The 18,454-nt window shown below is 38.4% G+C and overlaps 1 protein-coding gene across 3 annotated transcripts in view; it reads right to left on the reverse strand.

Moving 5' to 3' along the window:
• NTRK3 (neurotrophic receptor tyrosine kinase 3) overlaps positions 1-18,454 on the reverse strand; it is a 391,217-nt gene that overhangs the window by 16,789 nt on the left and 355,974 nt on the right. For 2 of the 3 annotated variants that reach the window (XM_035714844.2, XM_035714845.2), the window contains exons 16-17: positions 8,056-8,097; positions 2,873-3,031 (exon numbers count right to left, since the gene is read on the reverse strand). In XM_035714844.2, the coding sequence (XP_035570737.1) occupies positions 2,873-3,031; positions 8,056-8,097 (201 nt within the window). The remainder of the gene's footprint in view (positions 1-2,872; positions 3,032-8,055; positions 8,098-18,454) is intronic. The other variant, XM_025436910.3, reaches the window with a different exon arrangement.

The raw sequence follows: 18,454 nt of genomic DNA on the forward strand, positions 1-18,454 counted from the left end.
CACCTGCACAGGCAGAAGGCTGGCTGGAGACAGCGCTGAGTCTCTCATTTGTCCCAGGCAGGCTGCTCTCTGGCCATGCTCACCACTGCCTTTTGCACCCCACCTCTTGAGCCAGGCCTTCATGGATTCACACACACACTCCTCCCTATACTTGACTCTTCCTCTCTAGTCCTGTATCTTATCTGGATGCACTCATTGCTACTTGGCAGTGGGGATTGGCATCTGACCTGTCCCTCCCCTCTTATGAGCCTGGGTGACTTTGAAACCCCCTTGAAGGAACTCTACACCAGCCAGTCTCTCCATGCCTCCCTTCCCTCCCACCCCCAGCCTCTATACATAGCACCAAGCTTACATCTAACTCTAAGCTGCCATGCCGTTCCCTTTCTCAGTGAGGCACCTACTCCCTTGCTCTTTGCACTAACCCAAGCATTTGGCTTCTGTTAAAGTCCTTCACACCAGGACTACTGCTTGATTCACCACTTCCCAGCTGGTGACCAGCACAAGCCAGTGAACCTGACAGGGCCTCAACAGCCTCACCCAGAAGATGGAGATCAAATGCATGCCTTGACTACCTCCTGAGTAGTCGTAAGGTCCCAAGAAAGCCAAGAGCATAAAGCATGGCCCAACATACCACAGGGGAGGTGCTAAGGAGGAGTAGGAAGAAAACAGCCATGGCTGGACCAGCCCCAGCTGGCCATGTAAGGACCAAGCCTGGAATTTGTGGTTCATTTCCAATTTCTCAAAAGCACTTCTTTGCTGACATCGAATATGTGACTTTTCAAGTTTTCATCTTCCTCATCTTGGATTGCTTTTTAACTTCTCTCTAACTCTATCACTGTCAAACCTTGGGCAACTTACCCAAAACTCCAGTTTCCTTGCTCAGAGATAGGTTGTAATGACAGACTACACAGAATCATCTCCAGTCGAATGCCTCTGGTAGCTCTGCCCTCACTACACTGTGTTCAGCTGGGCAAGAGAAGTGCCTTTTATCTCCTTTATCTCTCCATGCTGCCCCCAACAGCGCCTTGTCTGGGACATTGTCTTATGTCACACTGACCCTAAGACAGCTTGTCAAACCTCCACTATGTCAGCACTTTCCTGGTCCTATTCACCCCAGGGTCGGCACCAGCCCATGAGGCTCATTTCTGTGCCAGCCTGATAGGTCTCTAGCTGCTCATATGCTCCATTCTTATTAGAGCCCTGTTTCCACACTCCATTACCTTCACCTCCACGCAAAGGGACCCAGCTCAAACTACAGCAGCTGTTAATGCTGCGATCAAAAGCGCTCGGTAGTGTCTCTTCCAGTGTGGGGCTTGCTGGGTTGTCAACTTCCATAAAGAAACCCATGATCAGTGGCTGCCAGTACCCGGCTGCCCTGAGGTGTGGAGTGGGACAGGTGGCTAGAACCAGAAAGCCCACCTTAAAGGCCAATGTCTCACCAAATTGTGTTAGAAATTATCAGAAACGCCATGTTGGCTATGAAAAGCTAGCTTAGTATCCAGGGCTGACACCAATAGTACCCTCAGCCCAGATCCCCTCTTTACTGGGGCCACCAAACTACAGGGAGGCTGTGTTCAGAATGTGTGTGTTTGTGTGCACCCATGTTTGTGCATGTGAGCGTGTATGTTTGCGTTTACCACCAATCACACACCCCAAGAAAACACCAACAACTTTTTAAAAAATACTGCAATAAGTGTGTTCTGATACATGCTTTTTTTAAAAAAAAAAAGTTCATCCAAATGTTTTGTCCTATTTTGGGAAATGTGGTCAAGACTCATTCAGCTTGTGATTGATGAGATATTACAGATTTAAAGAAATGCTTTCTTTTTAGTCTCTGAAACTCACTGCTTAGAGCACAAGAAAGCAAAGATGAACACAGCTTCCACAAAGATATGTTCTCAAAATTCAGATAAAATTGCAATATTAAAAGGCCCTTGCATTCATGTTTTTGTATAAAACAAAAAACCATAAGAATAATCGCAATCTCTTATAGGTCTGCTAGGTTGGGAATCTGAGTCTGTTACCGTCTATTAACTATACTGTATTCTCCAGGGAACATGAGTCTGGTCCAGACATAAATGAGAACCATAATGACTGGCTTTGGGGACAAGAGTCCTGTGACCATGGCGCACGTTTTCTCCACGCCACAGAAGCTCCCATCTGAGTCTCTGGCCAGTCATCTCCAGAACCCCAAGCAGTTCCCTTTCCTTTGCCCTAAATCTCAACAGGTATTCATGTGGAAAGTACTGAGCTATTAATACAGCTCAAGTGCTTAGAAGAGCATCTGGTACTAAATGTTAACTATTGTTAAAGTCTGATGACTGGTGTTTTTATTATTATCACTGTAAATCAAAATTATAAAAACATATAATGTGTTTATTATTATTATACTCACTATTATGAACTCTTTTATTCCTGGAAGTCCACACACAGCTCTATCAATAATGCGAAATTTGCTTTCCCAATCCACCAATCCTTCACATCCCTGGGCCTGGCAGGCCTAAAACCTCTGGGAATCCAGATAATTTGGGTGTTTCCACAAGATGGCACAATTGAAAAGCTCAGAGTTGTTCTTTGTTTTATTTTCTGTCTTAGTGAAACATTTGTGATTTTTAAGTGTAGCAGAACAAACAGAACCATGACTTGCATCTCAATTTAGACATCTGATTTCATGCTCTCTTGACAATTATACCACACTTCCTACAGCTCTAATTTTTTTCCTAAGAAGCTCTCCCCTCTTGCTTATACCTATATTTGCCCTGCTAGCTCCAAATACCATCTAATGTTTTGTATACCATGTCTAAATCCTGGCCTGAGATGACTCCTATCAGTCTTCCCCAAAATCGAGGTTCCCATCTACCCCCTTCTGTACCTCTGTGTTTGAAAGCTGGAACCATGGCTGCTTTCCATAGGTGAAGATCTCCCAAAGGATCACCCCGAAGCTCCACACATCGCTCTCTGTAGTGAACTTCCGGTACATGATGCTTTCAGGGGGCATCCAACGGATGGGGAGCATGGTGTGTCCTCCCACCTAAAAGGGATCAAGACAGAGGCACACACAGAGTGACCAGACGGCCAGAATCGCTCATTACCTGTCTGTACTCTTCAAAAGTAGATGCACTCTTGATGCCTCTTTTTGTAAAAGAGCCACAATTTGATGCAACTTGTGTCAGAGGCTCAGTGGAGGTACTGACATCCAAGATCTATAATAATGGAGGCAGCTAGAGTAGCAATTAGAGATAATCCCTAAGGGAAAGTAGGTTTCTTAGTATAAAGATCACAAGATGATTTAGGGTAGGAGAGGTTTTAGAATCCAGTACTATAGTGAACCTAACCTTCAAAGAAGGTCCAGAGGGAAGTCAGCAGAATCACTGAGGTATTTGCAGACATCAGGTTAAACTCCTTGGCCAAGGTGGTTAAAGCACAGTATTATCCAAGTGCATCTAATCTGTAGAACTATGAGGTTACCTTCTGACTATCCTAAATTTCTCACTGTAACTTATGTCTCGGTGTTTCAAGTGAAGGGGACAGGTTAGTCTCAAATGTAGGGAAGACCACATGCTAATAAGAAATTGAGTGGACCAAAAGAGAATTTACGACAGTTCTTAGTAACATCTCAAAGGCCAGTGAGAAAAGTCTCTTTTAAAATAGCCTAAGGGGACCTATCTGTAGGTCTACAGATCTGACAGTCAAGGACAAGAGGAAGTGGTTGACATTCAGGATACCCTTTCCTGAGAAAACATTAGGGAAATCCTGACTAGCCCAGCAGGCTAGAGGTATTAGCATAAGTGGAAGACAACTCACAGCATGGTTTAAAACTCAGGAACTCACTGCATCATTAGTAAACAAAACATCAGAAATGGGAACTTTTGGCTAATAAAGAGAATTTGCTGTTAGAAAAGTGCTTGCCATTGATAGAGCTCTCTACAATCGTCCTGATGAACTATTAATTAGAAGTTCTCTCTGGTGGGTCAGGTGGAGGGATGATAATAATGAACACTTAAAAAAGAATGACTTATTGGAAAATGGGCAATATTATTTCTAAAAAGGAAAATGATGCTTGCCTTATCCACTTGAAATATTTTAGAAGATAAATGATGATAAGGATGTGGAGAAACTGTTTTCAACCTGAGATTTTATAATCAAGACAGCTCTGTGTCATGTGTAAAGACAAATGGAGGGGTTTCTTTCAGATAAGCAAAGACTCAGAAAGTATACCACTCACAGCTTTTCAGAAAATAAAGGAGCAAAAACTAATTCAGGATTACTCCAGAAAAACAGAAAAAAAGAACCTAAAATAGACAATGACTTGGAACATAACAAATAATGTAGAGCATATAAGTCACAAAAATGCAATTTAAATCTAAATAGTGGTTGCTAATTTGGTAGTAAAATGTAATACCATTACTAATAAAGTCTTCCTGTAAAATAGAGACATAAAGTAAATAATAATACTAATAATGCTAAGAGTACTACCACTGCTATTATTAACACTACTTATCTGGAATGAAACCTTCAGATAATTTCAACCATAAGTGCATAGAAGAGTAGGAAGAGAAATCATTAAATGCCTGGCAAAGGCTTTGTCTTTTAGGGACAGGAAGGGAGTTTACAGACAGTCATCAATTGTTGATTACAACAGTTTCAATTTTAATTTGCTTACTAAAATCTTTAAGTGCCTCCTAGAAGAATAGAAACAGTACATATAGCTTCCAAACCAGTATTTAGAAAAGAGAACCAAAAATCTCTAGCCAATGCCAAAAAGATGACAAAGAAGAGGAATGGGATAATGGTGTTGAAGGTACAATATGAAAAAGAAGTTCAAATAATATTTTTGTATATAATTTATATCTTTTATACAAAGAAAATAATATCTTTATATATAAGATCTTTGTAATAATTTGTATATAGCATAGATACTATATACAAATGGGTTATACTGCTTCTTAAATAAAAGAAAATTTGTTTAAAAAAAATCAAGATGTAGGGGAACCCTGGGTGGCTCAGCGGTTTAGTGTGTGCCTTTGGCCCAGGGCGTGATCCTGGAGTCTCAGGATCAAGTCCCACATCAGGCTCCCTGCATGAAGCCTGCTTCTCCCTCTGCCTGTGTCTCTGTCTCTCTCTCTCTCTCTGTGTGTGTGTCTCTTATGAATAAATAAATAAAATCTTAAAAAAAATCAAGATGTATGTTGTTTAGAAAAGACACGTAGACAAAAGGAACAGAAAATATTCAAAATGAAAGAAGGCATAAATACAACAATAAAGGGGAAAATGAATATGTATTTTGATATATACAATATATAATTAAATGTATAATATTGAATATATAAAACATTAAAAATTAAATACATGTGGAAAAAATTAGAATGCCAAGAATTAAAAGGAGAAAAAATAATTTACATCATATTTCAAGATAGCAAAATTCACCACTATGATAGTGATAAATTATTAGGCTCCAAGTAACATAGCAATAAAAATATACGAAGAATAAAAATAGGGTATAAACCAAAGGAAACTGACAAAACCACCATTATAATGAAAAATCAAAAATCAAAACACTTCTTTCACATATCAAGAAGACAAGATAAATGAAGAATTTATTTATTTATGAGAGACACAGAGAGAGAGAGAGAGAGAGGCAGAGACACAGGCAGAGGTAGAAGCAGGCTCCATGCAGGGAGCCTGACATGGGATTCGATCCCAGGTCTCCAGGATCAGGCCCTGGGCTGAAGGCGGCGCTGAACCGCTGAGCCACTGGGGCTGCCCATATTTTAAAGATACAGATAATAAGTTTTAATTAATAGATATGAGTATTGTGATTGTGTGTCTTTCAACCTCCCTAAAAAGTTGAATATTATTTCCAATTATATGAAACAATTTATAAAACCAATCACATACCTCAAATGAAAGCTTAAATGCCAAAAGAAAAAACACAGTAAACATAAAATAAAAATGAAAAACATTTTCTGTGCCCAATAGAAATTCACAACAAAAGAATAATTTTTTAGAAGTTTCTCTTTGGGCAATTAAAAAACTTGATAAAAGAAAAATTGAAAATTAAATGTAAAAATTATTATAATAATTAAATTTGTATTCTTCAAAGTATATGAAATATAGCTAAAGTAATTTTTAAATTATAACATGTAAGCACTTATTTTTAAAATAGTTAATAAACTAAAATGTGATTCAACAAAAAAGGTAGTAAAGACCTACATGACAATAGAAAGAAAGAGGAAATAAATGATAAAGATAAAATGAGGAATTGATGTAAAAGAAAACAAAGCAAAACAACCAAAAGGGAAAAAAATTTAAAAGGAGACCATATCTACACAATTAATTGGTAGTTCTTTAAAAGTAATATAACCCAGGATCCCTGGGTGGCACAGCGGTTTAGCGCCTGCCTTTGGCCTGGGGCGTGATCCTGGAGACTCAGGATCGAATCCCACGTCGGGCTCCCGGTGCGTGGAGCCTGCTTCTTCCTGTGCCTGTGTCTCTGCCTCTCTCTCTCTGTGTGACTATCATAAATAAATAAAAATTTTTTAAAAAAGTAATATAACCCTTTGACAAGGTTAATAAGACACTTAAGAGAAGACAAGTGGAAAATGTTAAAAATATTATGACAAGAAATTTAGAAATAGAGATGCCATAATTGATTTAGTAGAAAAAAATTTTAAAAAGAGAAGTAGAAAATTCAAACACACACAAAAATTTCAATTGTAGTAAAAATTCTGTACGTTAAAAAAGTACAAGGCCAGATGATTTGGGGGGGTAAGTTTCCCTTAAATTTTTTATCCAAAACAAAAAATAAAAAAAAGAAACTTTCCCAACTGACTTTCTGTGACTTGAATATTTCTGATGATAAAATCAGTCAAACATAGCATATAGCCTTAAATACATGAGTATAGTTATAGATATTTTATCTATATATGCATAAAATTATGTTATGAATAGAGCCTCCAAATATGAATAAAATATAATTATATTGAATCAGCAAAGTATTACAAGAATTCCATATTATAACTCAGTAAGGTTTATAATAGAAATGCAAGAATGCCTTGGCCTTAAGAAATCTACTGTTTAACTCACTAAATTAAAAGATAAAAGAAGAAAATCCATCGTTTCAAAAGATGCCAAAAATTTCCATAACATTTTCCTGATTAAATGCCCAAATTCATTAGTAATAGAAGGTAACTTCCTTTATTTAACGCACTGAATATTATATGTGCTGATAAAACTTTAGAAGCATAGAAAAGTATCTTCTATCACTGATTTAACACAATATTGTTGAGGTGGTCCTAGCCAATTCAATAAAACAAAGGTAAAACGTAGGTAGAAACATTAAAAAGGAAAAGTAAAAAACCATTGCATGCATATATTTCAGACTTATTCAGGGTATTTAACTAAAATTAGCAATTAGAATCATTATATGATTTAGTAAGCCACCCAGATATAAAATGAGCCTACAAAGATCAAACTATCCTCATACACCAGTAGTAGCAAACTCAGTGGAAAATAAAATTGTTTGTATAACAGCAACAAAAAATTTCAATTCCTAGGCATAAACCTTAGCAGAAAATGTACAAGGTCTATCTAAAGAAAAGTATTGAAAAACATAAAAGATCTTCATATATGGAAAGAAATGTCATTTCCTTGAATAGGAAGACTTGATGTCATAAATCTCTCATTCCTCCCTCAAATTAGTCTGCAAATTCAACACAGTCTAAATGAAAACCCCAATGGAATGATGTATGGAAATTGACAGGATGGTACCAAAATTTGTCTAGAAGAATAAATACTTGATAAAAACGAAGATATATTTGAAATAGAACAACAGGGGAGATTTTTCGGATTGCAAAACATATTACCAAACTACAGGAATGAACACAGTGTGTTATTGGCATAGATATAGACAAATTTCATTAATCAATGGAACAAAATAGAGTCCAGAGGCAGACCCATGTATAATACTGGAATTTAATATATGAAATGATGGGTTAGTAATCAAAGTGTTGGGACAATGAACTATTCATTTGAAAAGTACACTTAGATACCTACCTCACACCATATACAAAAATCATTTCCAGATGGATTAAAGAGCTAAACATAAAAACAAAACAATAATAATATTAGAAGAAAACTTAAGAAAAGTATCTGTATAACTCAGGAGAAGAAGGCCTTCCTAAATAAGACACATGTTCCAGAAGCCATAAAGGATAGGATTTAGCAATACAATTTGTAAAAACCAAACACTTTTTGCATGTACAAAATATAAAATAAGTATAGCTAAAAGACAAATGACAGAGGGAATATATGCAATATATGTAACAAAGAATTAAAATCCATATATTATAAAGTGTTCCTTTAAATTAGTTTTAAAAAAGTAACCCAACCAAAAAAAAAAAAAAAAAAAAAAACTTAGTCCAGGATAAGAGCAGATGATCCACAAAAGGGCTACAAATGAGCACAAACAGATGAAGGAATGCCAATTAAAACAACAGAGACACATTGTTGAACATTATCGAGGGAAAATTGAAAAGACTGATACTATCTAATGCTTGAAGAGGTACGAGGATAGAGTCAATCCAGGTGTCACTGCTAAGACAGGTGGAGCCTTATCTGAAGGCAGCTTGGCAGAGTCTGTCCACACTAAAGGTGTTGAGTGCCTTTTAACTTAGTAATTTTACTTCTAGGAGTAAAAATTAGAAAATATTTTCTCCTATAAGCAAAAATAACTAGTTGAAGGGCATGTTTATTTTATTGTTTTTAAGGGCAACAATTTGTCTGTCATTATACATATATTTGTAGTGGAGTGGTTAAAAGGAATATAGTAGAGTGTGTGTAGTGATATGTAAATAGGTCTAGGATACATTAAATGAAAACAGGGAATATATGCAATATATGTAACAAAGAATTAAAATCCATAATATAAAGTGTTCCTTTAAATTAGTTTTAAAAAAGCAAAAAAGTGATATGTAATAGGTCTAGGATACATTAAATGAAAACACAAGACATTAAAAATATATATATTAAGCATTCCTATTCATGTAAAAATGTATATACATAAGCAAGTATATTAAAAGGAAATAACTCATAAGTCTGTAAATGCATAGAAAAAGATCCAGAAACAGAGCCATTAAACTAATGTTTCCTCTAGAGAAGGAAGTGAGAGCACTAATCAAAGAGAAAAATCTCACTTTTTACTATTTGTATTTCTATGCTGTTTATAATCTCATCATGATCATGTATCACATTTGAAATGTTTAAAAACTATAAAAGGAAAAAGTAAACCGGTGGGCCTAATTTATGTAAGTTCTGCATCACAAGGTGATGTTTTGTAAAGAAAAATTATGTTTGTGATAGAATTTTGTAGAATAGCTTATTTGACCTGGTTTCTTGGTGAAAAAAAAATAAAAAACCAGGAACACAGAATCATTCTTCTTGATGAAAAAATTTAAGTCATGGATTCCTCCAAACTGATGCTAGTGTTTGCTTTATTTAATGATTTTATACACAATCCAAAAGAGATGTTCCAGACTGAAATCTCCAAATTTATAGAGAGGGAGTAATTCAAGTGTGTTGGTATAAACTTTGATGATCCTAAGTGTTTGGGAATAAAAGTATTAGAAGGGTATTAACTGGCTGCAGGGATCCCACTAAGAAAAATTTTATCAAGATTTTCACCACCAAGGCGGGTGAAATTTATCAGGCATTCCTCTGGAAGGGAACTAAAATATTTCAAGAGGCTAGTAACAAAATACAAAGAGAGTCAGAAGCCCTGGATTGTGATGTGACCTTAGACAATCACTCAACCTCTTTGAGTTTCAATTTTCTCACCTGCAACACAGGAATCACGCAATGCCCCTGCTTAAGTAAGATGAGGTATGTAAAATCCCACTGAGTATCATCAGATGCAAAAGTATATACATAAAGTGCATTGACTATTCACTGTGTGTGTGACCTACATGTTCACGGGCAGCATAACAAACCAAATTTCTTGGTTTCTATATTCCCCATCAAGACCCACCTAGCCTACACAAATTTTCCTCCAGGAAAAAAATTATATCCTTCTCCCACCTTGGAGAGATCTAGTCTGAGAAAGGTAGTGGTTAAGGCCTTTGCTAGCAAAAAATATTGACAAACAGTCCCTTGGGAAAACCTAACCAGGCAAGCAATGCGCTGACATAATAATCTTCCTAAGAATAATACCAATTAATTTACACTGAGTACCAGCCACACCCCTCATGTAATTCCATCCTATATAATAGGATTCCCTATTATCCCCATTGCACAGATGAAAATAAGGTAACTTGCTGAGGCACTACCTGAGAAATACTAGCTGATGATCCAAATTCTCAAGTTACATTAAAAAATGTGAAGGCTGAGCTTAGAAACAGGAAACATATAGGAATAAGGCAAAGATTCCAAAAAAATTATTCTGGAAAGAAAATGAGTACCTAGAGATCCTTGGATTACACTACCTTGGAGAATACCTTCCACCACCTGTATTATCATGGATCTCCATATTGTCAGCATGATCATCCACTGTAACGTCCTCTTTCACCTAAGGCCCCACTAGGCACTGATGATTACTGCCCAGACCCACTATTTCATTAGTGGCAACAAAAGGGTGGCATTCGAATTCTAGCATGCCCTCTGCATATACTAGCTGGAAATCTATAAGTAAAAAAGTTCCTCATTAACTATTTGGTTATACTGATAACACTTCTATAGGAAATGCTTGATTCTCTCCCTTGATTCATGAGTGCTCAGAATAATGAATTTATTCTCTAGCATTCTCCGAAGATGACCAAGAAGAGGTTTGGTTTGGTTATGAGAAGCATTATTGACTCCTGTATGGGCGTATTTATGTGTGTGTGTGGTGGGGAGATGTAGCCAGGTATGTCTTTTAACACACTGAAGTGTTTCAATTTATTGTAATTGCTCTTGTCGATGCTTACTGTTCCATGTTTGGCCAGGGGCGGCCCTTAAAGTTGGTGCCTCTCACATATTCCCAGTAGTCTTTAATAGCATCCTTGCTTCTGACATGAAAAAATATTATAGGCTCATCTCGTACATTTGTTGCTCCCACCCTTTCTGGGGCCCTGGGCAGGCATTTCTCTAAAGAGCCCTGGATCCTTTGTGTGGACAATGGAATTTAGACACCACACTATGGATGACAGTTTTGTTCATTGCTATTGAGTTGGTCATTATTTCTAGGTGTTTATAATAGAAGTAGCCAGGAAAAACTTTTCTCTTAAAAGAAAATACATCATGAGTTCATATTGATTTTTCCAACTCAAATTTAGGATAACAGAGCTTTTACTTAACTTCTTTGATTTTATATCAGTATTTTTTCTTATGCTGAAAATCTTGATTCCTATATTAGTAATATCACTATTTGCTTTATCCTAATATACGTTTATAAAATACATATAATATACTTAATACACAGCTAGGCTTATGTGTTTCATGTTGCTTTTTATTTTTAAGAACTTGCTTGATTCTACAAATTTAAATGTGAAAACTGTCCCATAGTTTTAAAGTCAAAAACAAAACAAAAAAGTACACGAAATCCAAGTCTGATACCATCTAGGTCTACTCTTCCCACTCTGATTTCCTCCTTCCTTATAGATAACGATTTTTTTAAATTTGACTTTAGTTTATTTTTCTATTGCTTTTAACATAAGAAAATACAGATTATATTCATTTTCTTCATTCTCTCAGATAAAAAGTAACATACCATACCTGTTATGTACTTTGCATTTTCTTGCCTTTCATAGCTAAACAGGACTCCACTGAGCATGATCATAACCATGGTTGATCCAGCCAGACTCCCATTGATAAGACTTGGGTGTTTCCACCCTTTTGTTATTGTCAGTAGGGAAGATGCCCTTCTTATATATAACTCAGGTGATTCTTCACCTCATAAAGAATAAGAGTCTAGAATTCCCACTGAGTGTAACAGGCAGAGAAACAGACTGCAGTGCCCACTCAAATGGTTACAATATGGAATCCATATAACTTTGGAGACACACGAAGTTTTTCCAATGGGCACCCAGGCAAGGATAGCTTTGAAGATTTCACGAATCCTAAATTCCGATTATGGATTTTTTTTTCTAACATTGATTGAGCACCCACTGTGGCCCAGCAACCCCTTCTCCCAATTGTGCCTGTGCACGCGTGCGCACACACACACACACACACACACACACCTGCCACTCTCAATAGTTTCCAATTCTTTTCAAACAGCTGAAGGGAAGAGATCTAAAAGAATGATCAGCTAAGAGGCGATTGAAAAGAAATTTTCATAAGAGGCTAGTATGAGATCTTAGGCAAATAGCCAGACAATAGTTCAAATAATTGAGTCATATTGTGATACCAAAACTCCTGCCTTCTCATCTATTTATTTAGTGTAAATAACATTTCTCAGTTCTTATATTTAATATAAATAAAAAACAGGAATAGAATTGATTCTGAACTTTCCTTACTTTAGCAATAAATGATCTTCATTATGGACTAATGGAAAAATATAAAAGATGAATTTCCAAAAATATCATACTTCTTATCTTTCATATTCATTGAAGTTGTGATAAATATGCATTATTTTTATCTGCTGCCTACTTCTGTGTATTGCTAATAATTGTAATGATAACTCAATCCCAAAACTCTTACCATCTAGAAACTAATGGTTATCAGACATTAAAAATTAAATTTAAATCTTCATACGTATTTTTGTCACACTAAATTATGACAGAGAGCCCAATAAAAGGCTTTCATGCATAAAAATATAATACATAGGGATAAAATTTGGTAGGGTAACTGGAACGAAAACATAAATTCAGGAAGAAAAAGGAGGCATGTAAAACTGACTGTTTAAGCACTTGTTCATGTGTTTAATAGATGATGTATCAAATTGCTCTGGTATTTAAAGTTCATTAGATACATTACAGGAGTGATGTATTTTTTAATGCCAATATTTACAGTATCCTGGAAATGACATCATTTGCAACTCTTTAAAATTACATTGAAGATTTTATATAGCAACTTAAAAACGTGCAGGTGGCATGAATAGGTGACTTTTCAAAGTTCTTTTAGTAGCATCAAGGTTTGAAGACCACAGGTCCAGGGACTGTGCCCCTGGCGGTATGAAATTTGGAGTCTTGTCTCTCTGTCTCAATTCTATGTTCCTCAAGACAGTATCCCATCCATCCCCGTCAGCAGTATAAGGGGAGGGGATGCAAAAGGTGGGAAGCAAGAGAAGCAGCCTCACCTCTAGCCAGAGGTGCCTACCGAAAATCCCCAAATGCCACTTCACTAAGTCTAGCCCTTGTTCCCTACCCTGCCCTGGGGACCAGGAGCAAATGGGGACTGAATGTGTAGAAGCTGAAGGAAGATCTCAGGCCCTAGTTCCCATGGAGGCAGGATGCCCAGCTGCACAGAGTTCTTCCTGGGGTGGGGTGCAGGTCCCACCGCCCACCTCCCCACAGCCGCCTCTCTCCTCCTGTGTCTCTTGAACAAGGCACTATCTTGCTTTTTTCCACAGAGAGACACTCATTCCCCTGCAGGCACAGGGATCCCACTGCTCTGGGTTAAAGAGGAACTCTGAGCTCTAGAAGGCCTTGGGGTCTCTGCATCTAATTACACAGAAAAGGAAGCAGCTGGTGGGTTGCAAAGACCACACTTCTAGTAGTTCAAAACAGCTATGCTCATGCAACTCTGACAAGGTATAAAGGAGACAAAGTGACCCATATATTCCAGATAAAGAAACCACAGCCCAGCAAAGGTGAGCAAACATAGATTCACAGGGCATGGTATTTCTGGAACGAACAGAAGGATTCAAGCTACCTCCATAATCACTAACCTGTACAGGCCAAGTCCAAATCCATTAAAGTCTGTGAGAAGGGCAGTAGCTTTCTGAAGAGTTGTAAAAGCTTCGCAATGCACGTTAACAGCCAAATAGCTTAATCATAAAGATCACCATTTATCGTAGATGTCATTTTTTAATTTATTCGATTTTAGTCTTTCTTGATTGCATGTCTTAGCACATAGAAGAATCTCCATGTGCATTAAGAAAAAAGAAAAAAGCTTAGCATGTGCTTTCTCCAACCCCTGGAAATTCTCCTGGTTTCCCTCATGCCTCAGTGGCTCTGCCTCTTACCCTCTGCTCTGCATGTCCGAGAGAATCCTCAGCCAAGGCTGGTAGTCACCTTGGACATGCCCTCAGCAGCAGCCCAGCAGCCACTACTACAGTCTTAAGAATCATTGCCACTCTTGTTTAGGGTTTTCACACACATAGGCTGCACACGAGGATTAGCTACATCTAGCACACAAATACATACACCCATCTATCCTGAAGGAGAATGAACATATGTGCATGCCATTGTGCATGCAGGCAGGTACAATCATAAATATAAACACAGGCCTGCCAACCATGCCCTGATCACATGACGTTGGTGAAATCTCCCTTGGACGCCTCCTGAAATAAATGACCTAAATGTAGGAGGAAAGGAACAAAGTCCTGCTCGAATGTATCCTGTCTCCAAGACAGCAAAAATAAGTGGTTTCACTCTAAATCAGTTGATTTACTCTGTTGATAGTTTCAAAACTTCAGAATGGCATGACTGTCCTTTCAGGAATTAACCCTTCTCACTGCCTGCTCCCCCAGCCTAATAGCTGTGCTCTCCTAATAGCTCCTCCCCTACACATGAGGGAGGCTGCCAAATGGCAGTCTGTCTTTCCAGATTGTCCCCTCTTCTATCTATCCTCCTCCTGTCCCTGATCCCCTCTCCCTTCATTTTTGCCACTTGGCTATTTTGAATTACAGACACTGTATTTGCAACCAGCCTTTCGCCTCTTTGCCCAACCCCACTGGCCCACTCTCCAGGCATGTCACTTTGGTGTGAGAGTCTATATTCCTTCCAGGGTGCTCTTTGGGAGACCAGAGCTATCCCGTAACTGCACCCACTCCATCTCACCAAATCCAAAACTCATCAGAATCCATGGCTCCAAAGGAGAGATTCAATGTTGAAGTTGTAGCTCAGGAACATACAAAGTCTGGAAAGGCCCTGGAAATTACCTAGCCTGCCTCCAGGCATGAAAAACTTGTCTGGAAGAGAGACAGTGACTTGCCCAAGGTCACTAAGAACAGTAAATGAAATGAAAGTCCCATGGAGTCTTGTTCTTGTTTTCAATGTAAATGTATTCCTGGAGAAAAGCATATATACGTACAAGCATACAAATCAAAAATATATGGACTGAGTCTTAAGAAGATTACATTTCAGTTCTATAGCTTCTTTCTTTCCACCCTGTTGTGTTTAAACTTTGGGTCACCCAGTAGAACTCTGTTTCCCCCAGTGGTGTGGGTAATGCCTTAGAGATGTATTGGTTTGAATATTCATCTGAATTAAATCTACAATATGCATGTGCACAGTTACAGATGCATGTCTGTCCGTGACTTTACCCCAGTTATAGAAATTCCATGGATGAAACACTTAACGTGAGACACTGAGATTTTCTATAGTGATGTCAGACTTCTGACTTCATAAGGCAGGATTTTTGCCTTCTTTTTAACCACCCCCCCTCTTCCTGATATAGCAGGGCATAATAGTATATGTCTTGTAGACACAAAGTGAAGACCTCAGGCCCAGGTCTATGAGGTAGTTGGGATTCTCTGGAGGGAAGGTGCAGAGGAAGCTCACAAAGACATCATTATAGCATGGCTCCCTCTGAGCAGGGCTTTGTGACAGTTTATGCAAAAGGCATCCATTTAGCAGAATCTCAGTGGAATGGCTGTTTCAGACTGAGCCTCTAGCCCCAGGATTAGGAAAAACCCTTGGAGTCTTCCAAAAATACAAGGAGTTTAAGAGCCAAGCTGTTTAGCAGTGTGAGCCTAGAGGATAAATAGGCCCATTGTGATTCTCCCCAACTCTCTTACCTAGAACTACATCTGCCAGAAGCAAGTTCTCAGATGGAAGCCCCAGGAACACATACCTTCTATAACTTCCCGTTTTGTTTTCCCCTTTCTAAATCCTGTCTAAATGCTGGCACTCATTCAGAGACCTTACTGTCCTCTATTGCCCTCAAGCAATGTTTTATATATATATATATATATATATATAAAGCAGACAGTGCAAGTCCAAAGATGTAGGTTGAAAAATAACTTGGCCTTATTTTCTTTTACAAATGCCTACATGTGGAGCCTCCTGGCTGCACTCAAATCTTCCAGTGGAAACAAACCATAGTGATGTTGTTAAAAGGGCTCAATGCACTGAACAAAGCTGGAGGTCTCACTTCAGCTCAGATCCATGGATCACACTGGATCTAGACTGATCCATCCAAACCCCAAGTGCTTGCTAAACATTAATAGGTCAAGGAAAATAAAAGAATAAAGCCTTTTATTGTGATAAATCTAGATTTTTAATGTACCCTGTTCAGCTCTGGCTGTACTACCAAGGTTTTGATTTAGACTTACAGTTATTTAGCAAACATAAGAAAATCTCTTTCACACGAGATTGGCTTTGCTCAATATTTAATGCCAAAAAAATCTAAAAATATGATAACTGATATCAAAAATGTGTGTACAGGATAAGGAAACAGACAATCTGAAGGAACAAAGGGGGTAGTGTATAACCTAGCCAATGCCTTTCACTAGCTAAGCAACTTTAGGGAACTTATTTAATCTCTGGAAGACTCTGATGTGTAAAATAATAAACCACATAGAATGTGTTCGGAAATTCAGCAAGATATTAAATGAAACAGCAGCATGCAGGTTTTTCTTACACATGCACATATGTGTATGTAGCATCTTCCAAGACACTAATTTCTCAGTGTTTATGTTTATCGGGTAGCACTTCTGTTTTTCCAGAAACTTGGACATTCGGTCCAGTGACCCTCACCACAATGAGACACCATTCCTGAATTACTGAGAAGGAAATCAGCTCAGGGATGGAATGTCAGCAAGTCCATGGTAAGCAGAAGCCAAGTTTGAAGTCAATCCCTTGCCATATTCCAAATCCTTCTCCTTATGGGTTTTGTGGGTTTAAGACAATTTCACCTACAAGCACTAGAAACAAGTTTCCAAGATCAGCATAGCTGCCAACTCCAATCCTTGAACTATTTGGCTATTTACAAAATCAGGGTTTAGACACCCAGGAAGAGCAGCTAATGCAAGTCAGAGTAGACAAGCCTGGGCTGGTTAGCATATTCTATGGACAGAGTTCAATGACTTCATTTCCTTTGTGTTAAGCCTCGTGGCAGGGAAAAGAAGGAAAAACAAGATGATTTGAATTTAAAAAGCGAAAAATAAGACAGAATCTTTTTCCTCAAAAGGCAGGCTGAGCTGTAAATTGTCTCCTCCAGCCATCTTCTCGGCGACATTAGTAACAAAAAATACTTCCTATTGATTGAATACCCATTGGTCTTAAAATGACAGCACTGGATGCCTTAATCATGATCCTAGTTTTATGACATCATCTTCCAATCCTGAGCCTTCTGTCTGAGCACAGTAGTGACCAGAGCTGACTTGGACCAATGGCTTCTGAGAGAAGGAGCAATTCCAATAAGTGACAACATATTCTCACTGGCTAGCCAGTGAGGTCTCATCTCTAAATGAGTTCAGGCCAGGTGCCCACCTCTTAGCTTTGGATGCGAAGCTGGACTGCTGGCTTTCTTAATTGAAAACTTTTTTTTTTCTAATTCCGACACCCCAACAGCTTGGCACACTTGACCTGCCACTTGTAAGTGTGTGATGCAGACTGCGTGCTTCGATCGTGGGAGAACCTGCTTACACAACCACTCCCAGGGCCCTAAATCAGCTGCCCTAGAAGCAGATGACTTAAGACTGCCTCCATTTGCTATTCTTGGTCTTCATTTACCTCAGAGAGAATTTGAGAAGCCTGACTAATGAAAGGCAGTTTATAAAGTATAGTCAGTAGTATGAAATGACTCTTGACAGTGTTCACATAGAGCATTATTTCCTACAATGACAAGGATTTCTGTCCTGGGCCAACATCTGTCACTCTGAGGGGCTGCTTCTTAACTGTGTCTAAGAGAGGTTTTGTTGGCTGCAGCCTCCCCACATTCCCATTGTGAGTGTGACGTGGTTTGTGTATCTCTCATCTCTGTGGGCCACAGGTTGGAATGAGGTAGGTAGCTAGCTGTGTGTCCGGGCTGGTGGAGAGGTAAACCAAGACAAAGCCTTAAGCCTCTGTCAAGACTGCGCCCTGCACACTCCACTCAATGCAAGGACAAGATGTCCTATGAGAAAAGCTGGTGGGTGCAGAAATAGGTCCTTCTAATGGGAACAGAAGGCAGCCCACCCCTAAGCAGATCTTATAGTAGGGGTACAATGGCATCTTGATACACGGACAAACACACAGCTACAAATTCATAGCCATGTCACTTCAGGAAATCCGTTAAACCTTTCTGAGCCTCAGTTTCTCCATCTGTTGAACAT

The sequence above is a fragment of the Canis lupus genome, chromosome 3 (genome assembly GCF_003254725.2).
Source record: "Canis lupus dingo isolate Sandy chromosome 3, ASM325472v2, whole genome shotgun sequence".
Taxonomy (NCBI): Eukaryota; Metazoa; Chordata; class Mammalia; order Carnivora; family Canidae; genus Canis; species Canis lupus.